This window comes from Microtus ochrogaster, chromosome 1 (assembly GCF_000317375.1).
Source record: "Microtus ochrogaster isolate Prairie Vole_2 chromosome 1, MicOch1.0, whole genome shotgun sequence".
NCBI lineage: Eukaryota > Metazoa > Chordata > Mammalia > Rodentia > Cricetidae > Microtus > Microtus ochrogaster.
The window spans coordinates 21,016,140-21,026,083 of NC_022009.1; the positions used below are offsets into that span (position 1 = coordinate 21,016,140).

At 44.9% G+C, this 9,944-nt stretch overlaps 1 protein-coding gene across 1 annotated transcript in view; it reads right to left on the minus strand.

The window, feature by feature from the left end:
- Dpf3 (double PHD fingers 3) overlaps positions 1-9,944 on the minus strand; it is a 271,575-nt gene that overhangs the window by 8,320 nt on the left and 253,311 nt on the right. The window contains exon 9 of the mRNA XM_013347204.2: positions 5,702-5,814. Within this exon, the coding sequence (XP_013202658.2) occupies positions 5,702-5,814 (113 nt within the window). The remainder of the gene's footprint in view (positions 1-5,701; positions 5,815-9,944) is intronic.

Genomic DNA, 9,944 nt, shown 5'->3' on the forward strand with positions numbered 1-9,944 from the left:
GTGCCTGTCCCGGAACTAGCTCTTGTAGACCAGGCTGGCCTCGAACTCCCAGAGATCCGCCTGCCTCTGCCTCCCGAGTGCTGGGATTAAAGGTGTGCACCACCACCGCCTGGCCTGGCACTAGTCATTTCTGTAAGAATCTTTAGCACCTTTCACTAGGGAATACTGTGTAGAACCAATCTCTGGGTGTTGGGTGTCCTCAGTGCTTCTAGGTCCTTGCTAGGTTTGAAGATGAGTAATGGTCCCTAAGGTTTACATAAGTTTGGTACCCAGGGCAATGGTATTGGGGAAGTGCTTGAGACCTCTAGGAGGTGGGGTCTCATCACAGGGCTTTAAATCACTGAAGATATACTTTGAAAAAGACTGTGGGACCCTGGTCTTTATATTCATATTCTCTCTCTCTCTCTCTCTCTCTCTCTCTCTCTCTCTCTCTCTCTCTCTCTCTCTGTTTTGTTATATGAGCACTTTATTGTTACATACTTTCCCTGTTAAGTATCCTCACCAAAATCCCAAAGTACTGGGCCACTTGATCTTGGACTGAAACTTTCATAACCTCCAAAGTTATGAGTTAAGTAATTCTTTCCTCTTTATAAATTAATTGGCACTTTACTGTAGTAATGAGAAGCTGACTAACATAGTCTTCTTTGCCAACAGGTCTCAGAAATAAATGTTTGTATATATAGTATATATATATACATTTATATATCTGTATCGTTCATATATGCTTATATGACCATATATGCTTACTGAACATGAGTTTATACACACACACACACACACACGCACGCACACTCCAATATAAAATCACAGGATTCAGGCTCCTCCCCTCCTCTTTTATGGTGATTCTTGCTCTGGCGTGTAGAACTATGACTCTCCATCATAATATTCAGCTATTCATTTAGACATATAAAGTCACTTTCAGAATTACTAATCCATACACCCACAAAAATAAATTTCTTAGCTGGGGCACAGCATTTGTGATGCAGCTGTGTCTGTCTTTAGTCTTGCACCACACAGTCAAAACACCATTTTCCAAAACTACTTAGGCTGGTTCTTCTCCAGCTCCTCAGTCTGGTTCTGCTATCTGCTTGTTGTATAGATAGATTCATTGCTTTCTGTTTGCTCCATTTTAGCATCTCTAGCCTCCTGGTTAGCATTAAGTATGTATCTGTCTCTGAAACTTACTCTTGATTCAAGCTTTCCAAGTATCCCCAAGGTCATGCTGGTCCTCCCTTATCCCCACTCATTCCCACATCACTGTATTTCTCCTCCCCATTTCTGTCCACTCCGGAAGATACCCACTCCCGTTACCTCCTTGTTTATTCTTTTGTATAAGTGCACAGATGTATGTGTAGTTCCTTATATAGCCCTTTCCTTCCAATAAACGCAGCCTACCATCAACAGAGAGCAAGATCAACTTTGGTTTTGTCCACGTATCATGGAAATTATTGCACATCCATGCACAGATACCCTCCCCATGCTCTATACAGCTTCGCTGCACAGCTGTGCCGATGTCTATTTGATCATTTGTCTACGCACGCACACTGAGGTTATTTCTGATATTTTAATTAATAAACCATCTCACAGACATATACTTCTGTAGTAGGATGTATCCTTCAGTGTAGACTCCCACAGATGGGGTGGCTCAGTCAAAAGTTAAGTGTGTCATAGTTTTGTTAGAGATCATCAAATCCCCCTCCCCAGAAGGACCATGCCACTTTGCATCACCTCTAATACTAGATATAAAAACTAATTTTTCTCTAGTTTCATATATTGTTATAGTTGAAAAAATTTTGCCCATCGGATAGGCAAGAAACGGGATCTTGGTTTTGCTTTGAGTTTCTTTCATTGTGGGTGTTTGAGTATTTATTTCAATGTTTAAAGGTCATTTTTATATTGTTTACGAATCATCGTTCATGTCTGCTTCTCCTTGTCTATCAAGTTCCTGGCTGTATATCTCTCATTTATCAGAGTTCTTTACATCCTGGGTTCGTTGGAACTTCACCTGCACCTGCTACAGGTTCTCCCAGCTTGTCAGTCATCCTTTGACTCATGGTTTTTGACTATGCAAATTTCCATAGTCTAATTTTTCAATATTTCGTTTTATTGTTTCTCTATTTTGAATCAACTGGAAAACTTTTCCTGGAGTTGAAGAGAAAGAGGAATCTGGCGCTGGTCTGGTCTTAGTTTTGGTATTTAAATTCCCTGTCTATTTGGAGATTGTTCTTATGTCTGGGTGTGAGATACGAAACTAATTTTGTCTTCTCCCAAACGACTCCCCTATTGTCCCAGCGTCATTCATTAAAAAGTCTATCTTTTACACCGTAATTTTAGATGCAACCTTTATCCTATACTCTATCCCGTATGTGGGTGGGGCTATTCATGGGCTTTCTATTCTCTCCCAGCTGGTCTATTTGTCCGCTCACACATCACTACCACAACCATTCCACTCTGGGGGCTCCCCGAAAGATCTAATGTCTGCTAGTTCCCGTTTCCAGCACAGTTTATCAGAATTTCCTTGGCCATTTTCTTTTTTGAGCCTGGGTTTTATGTAGCCCAGGTTGGCCCAAAGCTCACTCAGTAAGTAGGCAGGGATGATCTTGAATGTCTGATCCTCCTGCTTCTACCCACCCCATCCCCCAAATGTTGGGATCACAGGCATACACTACTCTGCTTGGTTTCTACTGTGTTGAGGACTGAACCCAGGGATCTGGGCAGACTAGAAAGTGCTCTACAACAGAGATACCACCCCAGTCCTTCCTCTGCTATCCAAACCCACTTCTTCTGCAGAAACATAAGCATCAGCCTGTCTAACTCCACAAAGGAGGCTTGTTAATGCTGTTATTGCTCCTGGTGTCCATTTGCAAATTAACATGGGCTGAACTGACGTCTCTGCAGTGTTAAGTCTTTTTCTCCAATAGCAGAGGACACCGTTCCACCAGACCTTTATGTTTTCAAATGCATTATAATTTTTTTTTGTTCATATAGACTTTGCATACCTTCTGTTAAGCATATTTGTAAATATGGCTTCTTGGTGTACTGTAAATAAAGCAATGTTTACTAATTGGTTAGTTTTTACTTTTGTAAGATCTATTTTTAATTGTGTGTCTCTCTGTCTACATGTGGGTATGTACACATGAGTGCAGCTACTGGCAGAGGCCAGAGGTGTCTGATCCTTTGGAGCTGGAGTCCAACGACAGCAGCGAGGCCCTGGGAATAGATGCTCAGAACAGAACTCAGATCCTCTGCGAGAGCAGTGTAAACGCTTAACCACTGAGCCAATCTCCAGCTCCTCGTTTTCATTTTGCATACTCAAGTTAGCCCTATCACTGATTCTCTATGGTTTCCTGACATACTGTCACATCTCATGAAAATAGTGTCATAGTACAGGCTAAATACCCTGTACTCGAAGTACTTGAAACTAGAAGTGTCTCTAATTTATGTGTATATAATGAGGCATCTTTGAGTTGAAATCCAAGAAGAAAGGCAAAATCCATGTGTTTCATATAGGCTTCATACACATATCCTAAAGGAGGTCTTATGCTATACTTTTTAATGATTTCATGCATGAGATAAAGTTTTGGTGCAGTAGAATTTTCCAGCTGTGGCATCATAGTGGTATTTGTAAAGCTCTAGATTCTGCAGGCCTCTGTGGATTAACAATACTCAACTGGTATTGTCATCTGTCCTTGTGCCTCTAATCTATTTCTCTTGTCAAACGGTACTAACTAGTATATCTACAAAAACACTGAATGCTAGCAGCATGTGGAGCATCCTTCCCACACCAAGTTCCTAATGTTGGTGGAAATATATCAACTATTTTCTCATTAAACATGATATGGGCTCAATTAGAAAATATAAACATTTTCTTGTGTTTAGAAGCAATCTTATAATTCATGTTTTCTTGAGTGTCTTTTATTTTCATAACTAGATGATATTTTGTTAAGCTTTGTTTTATTTTTAATTATGCATATGTAGGTGCATCTAGGATCAGGTGGTGTGTATGTGTCAGTGGAGGTCCCCATAGCCCAGAAGAGAGTGCTACCATGGAGCTGGCCTTGGCAGTGGTAAGTCACCTGATGTGGGTGCTGGGAACTGAACTCGAGTTCTCTGAAATAGCAGTCCCTGCTCGTACCCATGGAGCCATCTCCCAAGCCCATGAATAGATAGCTTAACTATCATATTATCTTACACACTGATAAGGGAAAAAAGCAAGCACATATGGCTGCCTTTTGTATACAGTACCAAAGGGCACCATGGGTAAGTGTCTTACTATGGAATTACCCCAGTTAATAAACAAAAGAAATCCAAATTCAAATAAGAAAATGCCTAGTTTTCAGCCTCTAATGAGATGATCTTACTCAATGCCATCAATAGAGGTACCATGACAAAAAGAGACACCAAAGATGACAGACTCCATCAAAAGTGTGTAGCGATGTCTGTTAGGTAGTCTTCTAGAAAAGAGACAGACAGACAGACACAGAGAACTGAGGAAGATGGCAAAGAAAGAGACAGAGAGACTCTGGATCAAGGCAGAGGGACTGTCAACCCCATGAGGATGTGTTCAAGCAAACGAAAGCTTGGGAGCTCCGTTGAACAGCTGATTCGTAAGGTGGGGGGAACATCTATGTCTTATTTGCAGATGGGAAAAGAAACTTCAAGCTGGATTAACTAGTTGCAATGCACAGACGTCATTTGGATCTCAACTGCAGCCAATGCATTTAAGGGACAGCTAAGTGAGTAGAAATGTTCATTACTTGAAGCTACAGGAAAATGCTGGTTATTTTCACTTAAAAGGCAGCTATTGTCCTTTTAAAGGTGCAGGTGAAATATTTACCCATGAAATTATATGATGACTAGGATTGAAAAGTAGGGATTAGGAAGATGGCTCTGTTGGTAAGATGTCTGCTGCACAAACATGAGGACCTGATTCCAGGACCCTAGCACTGTGTAAAAGTGATACCCCAGCTTTGGGTAAAGGGAGCAGTGTCTGGAGATAAAAGGGGTCCATTGGCTACCCAAGCTAGCCAAACGGATGAGTTTTTGGATCAGTGAGTTATCAGTCTTAAAAATTAAGATAGGGAGTGATGGAGGAAGACAGCCGATATGGAACTCCAAACTCCACATGTACGAACACATGTACACACACCTACATGAACAGGTACATACAACACATACATAAAGGATAAGATAATAGTACTCATGAAATAAGATTGGACACAATGGCTATTGTTGGAGCTGGGACAGAGTATATGAGATCATTATTCTCTCAGCCTTTGTACATGTTTGAGATGGCCCATAACAAAAAAAAAAATAGTTGTTGAGTATTCTGCATTTCTTGTGTTTACTATGTCATCCAGTTGAGATCATGCACTAGACTATGGTGGAAAACAGCCACATGCATCCCACCTGAAGCACTGACCACCGCCACAGTTGCTAAACTCTGGAGAGTAGAGGCTCTAAGCAGCCAGGCTGCTAAGGACAATGACCAAGAAGACATCCCCTGATGGCCACCTCTGGCATCTTTCCCTGAAGGCATGAGGGACCCAAGGCAAAAGTGCAAGGGTCCCAAAGGTTGTAGAGGCTAGAAAGAAAGTCATTTTCCGCAGGAACCCAGGGCGCGGAGCTCTGTCTCCTTTCCACCCCTCAGAGGGCTCCCAGCCCTTCTGCCTCTTCTTGCCACAGAATCGCCCAAACTCACATCGTTCTCCGAAGTCCCGCACAGGATGCAGGATTTGCATTCTATGCACTGCCACTTGTAGGTCTTGACCGCCTCAGTCATATTCAGAGTGAACTGCAGGCAAGTTGGGTGACCTGGAAGAAGCCAGAGGCAACAGTATTAAGAAAAAAAGAGTGTGACCTGTACCCCCAACGCTACTAATTCAAGATACATCTCCTCGGAGGGAGCATAGAGGAAATCAGAGGAAGCACAGGCTGGGAAACAGACCAGGACCCTGAATGGGGCTCTATGCACAGTCCTTACACCACCGCCTCCAGTCACGCCAGGTGGAGGCCGAACGGAGAAGTGGGCATTCGCCTTCGTACTAATTACCAACCAGTTCCTCTTACCCCAAGAGCCATGTCCCCCGGAAGTGTAACAAGTAGAGTAGATAGCTGTGACCAGAGAGGACTAAACAGCCCAAGGCAGCCCGGGACGGGGGGGGGGGGGACATCAGCATCACCCCACGCCCAGATGAAGCTGGGACAGAAAAACTCCTCAGAACTACTTGGAGCTGGGACCGCCTATTGACATTGCCTGAAGGGTCAGGAATCTCATAAGGTTTTCGGGGACAGGGCTTAGGGGTGATGGATGGTATTTTTGTGGTTCCTTCCAGGCCCACAGTGGAGATGAACAAAAACCCAAATGCTTAGCAGTCACAGGAACATAAGAAGAAAGGGGTCTGGTGGGTAAGTCAAGGGAGTGACAAGCCCAGCAAAGGACCAGGCCTATCCTACAAGTGCCTCGTTAGCTAAACCTATAGCCAGGTAGGGAGAGGGACTTTTAAGCTGTTACCATAGATCACACAGCCCTGAGGAAATCCCTGAAGCTTGACCTGCCAAGCAGGACTGCATGAGCCCCCACTGAGTCTACAGAGCAAGGCCGAGAGTGAACAGATGACTGGGAGCTACAACTTGCTAGGTTTCCCAGTGCTGTGACCTGGACGAGCGAATCCCGCTGCTGCTGCTTCTGCTGGAAAGAACCAGCAGCTTGGCCCAGCCCAGGCCCCATCCTTCTCCAGAGCTCCCACTGCACAGAACGTTTGCCCCTTTATTCTTTAAAGGATACTATTAACAGGGGGCACTGATCAGTGTTAGCATCACTGACCAAGTGTGCTCACAGACAGACTTCTAAGTGCTGTCCCTAGCCTCCAGCAGAGCCACATCCCAGCAGGAACCCCATGTTTCCCTCTGGAATCTTCAGAGAGCCCATCGGACTCTGCTCATTTGGGTAAAACACTGGCTGGGCCGTCAGCATCAGGACCCACCAGGTTTGGGGCTCGCCGATATAAACCACTCTGAAGTTTCTGTGAGTGTTAGCGTAGGGGTAAATAACCTGGTAGGATGACAGGGGAAAGAGACGAGGCCAGAAAGAAGCCTTAAATTAAAACCCTGCACGAATAGCCCTCTAGTGCCCCAGAAAACATCCCAAAGTGCGATCTGAGGAGGATCCTAGCCAAGCTGTTTCCTATGCTAATCTCTTAGAGTGAAAACAGAAGGGGCATAGTGGGGACATTTTCAGCTGTAGACTCAGCAGTGTGGGCTACAAGTGGCCAGGTTCTCTGACAGGACATTGTTGGAAAGAATGGAGCCGAGATCATGGGACGTACACCCACCTAGGCGAGATGATTTTGTCCAGTTCCCTGGTCTCAGGCCATACCCCAGCTGTCAAAAGCCAATTTCCACTAAGAAGAGCTCACCAACTCAGCAACTGTTTCACTAGCAGCTGCTAAGCTGGCTGTTACGCTAGACAGAAAAGATACACCATGAGCAAGACACTCTTAAGCCCTCCAAAGAGACCTCAAATTACTAAAACCCCCTGCACAACTATTTAATCACTATTATGTAACTAACACCATAGAGCAAAGGCAGAGTTGGCAATGGAAACCAATGAGAGCTCTTAGCCAGAGCGGTCAAGGAAACACTCCAGGGAAAGGGGCTTAAGTCAGTACTGGGCAGATCAAAAGTTAACTGGGTGGGAAGGAGAGGAGATGCCAGGTAAAGGGACCAAAGTGAGCAGGCTCTGAGCAGCCAGGAGCTTTGCAAACCAGAAGGAAGAGAAAGACCCGTGAACATGAGTGTAGGCTTCTTTGCAAAGTGATGGGGCAAGAGGCCACCCGGGAGACAATGAAGCCAGACTAAATAGGCACTTACAGCCCTCATTTAAGCATTTGGGCCTATAAAGTCAGTGAAGGCTTTCAAACCGAAGGCAGACGACTGTTTTTTAAGAAGCATTCTTAGGTGTAGAGGATCCTGAGGCTGGAGACACAGCTTTGGATCCTGGGGGTTACATATGTGATAAGAAGTCATAGAACTATGCAGATGCACACATCAAACATTCACGAATATGGCTGTGTATACGAGCACATGAAGCAACAAAACCCACAAAGGGTCGAGGGTTGCAGTAGCTTTGCTATTGTATGTGGGTATCTAAGATGCTCACCCCTGGGGGAAAGGCACCTGGGATCACTGTCAATTCATACAAACCTAGAACTACTTCAAAGAAAGGACAAGATCTTTTAAAACAAGAATATAAGCCTGGCGGTGGTGGCGCACGCCTTTAATCCCAGCACTCGGGAGGCAGAGGCAGGCGGATCTCTGTGAGTTCGAGACCAGCCTGGTCTACAAGAGCTAGTTCCAGGACAGGCTCCAAAACCACAGAGAAACCCTGTCTCAAAAAACCAAAAAAAAAAAAAAAAAGAATATACAAATGAAAATGTCCATCAGCAGGAAGCAGGGAAGGAAGAGAGGCCTGGAAAGGCTTTGCTAGGACTTTGAGGAGATGCAAGAATTTTTGCTGGGATTGGTTCAGAGGCTGGTGCAGCCAATGGAAGAGAGACAGGAGGATCGGGCTCAGGGGGAAACCTGAGAAAACAATAAACAAGGAAGTGACAGGAACGGACCCATCTGAATATTGCAGTGTGGGAGAGTGGGTGACTGGATGAAGGAATTAGGCAAGGTGTGGTGAAGCTACTGAGATGAGGACCTCCTAGGAAGAATGTGTGGCGACCCTGGAGAAGGGGACCCGCTCTGTTCTGAGCGCTCGGGTTGGGTCAGGTTGTGGAACACATCACTGAGAGTCCAAGAGACAAGTATGGACTTGAAATAGAAACAAGGCTGGGCATAGTGGCACGCCTTTAATCCCAGGACTCAGAACCCAGTGACAGGAGGATCTCTCTGAACTCCAGGCAAGCCAAGGCTACACAGAGACATTGCCTAAAAACAAAAACAAAAACTTAAAATTGATTTCGCAAACTAGGTGGTAATTGAAACTATGAGAATCAATAAAAGTAGAAAAAGGAAAACAAGAGAAGAAAGAAGGGCAGAAGGGAGAAGGGATTTTTTTTTTTTTAAATCTAGGAGTAAGTTTTGAGGAATCGTCTATTTAAAGGCAGGATATCTGGGGATGGAATACTTGCCTATCAATCCAAGCACTGGGGAGCCTAGAGCAAGAGGATGGTGAGTTCAAGGCCATGCTAGAAAACACGAGACCCTGACTGGAAAATAAAACCAATGGAGGAAAGAACCAGAAAAGGAAACTATTGCCAGAGAGCCAAGAAGCAAATTGGGCAAGTATGGCGTGACCATCACCAAAAGAAGAGATTTCAGAAATGTGTCAGCTGTGTGACACTGCGGGTTTGTCATTGTTCCATAAAGACCCTGAATGAGGGGGTATTGTCCGTGGTCATACCATCCTGAATGTGCCCAGTCTTAGTCTGAATGAGGGAGTGTTGACAGATCAGCACAAATGCTCTCCTGCTAATAATAACATTCCTCATGGTGCCATCTTCCCGAGGAAGGAAGGTCAGCACATTCCATGGCCTGCAACTCAGCTGGCAGCTGCCTTGGAGCATCTGCCTGGGCGAGGCTGGGGCGGCCTCTGTGGTTCACATATCCACAACACTGCAGATACTAGTTATCAGTCTATCGTGTGTCTGAGTTCGCCTACAGTAGGCAGCTCCAGTCTTTGGCATTGTTAACATGATATTGTGGTCTACAAGATCCACTCTTGAGTTGCTAGACGAACCTTGCAAAAGAGGGGAAGGATTGTGGGAGCCAGAGGGGTCGATGACACCAGGAGAACATGGTCCCACAGAATCAACTGCAGGGCTCACAGGGGCTCAAAGGGACTGAACAGCAACCACAGAGCCTGCACGGGTCTGCACTAGGTCCTCTCTCTCTTTCTCTCTCTCTCTCTCTCTCTCTCTCTCTCTCTCTCTCTCTCT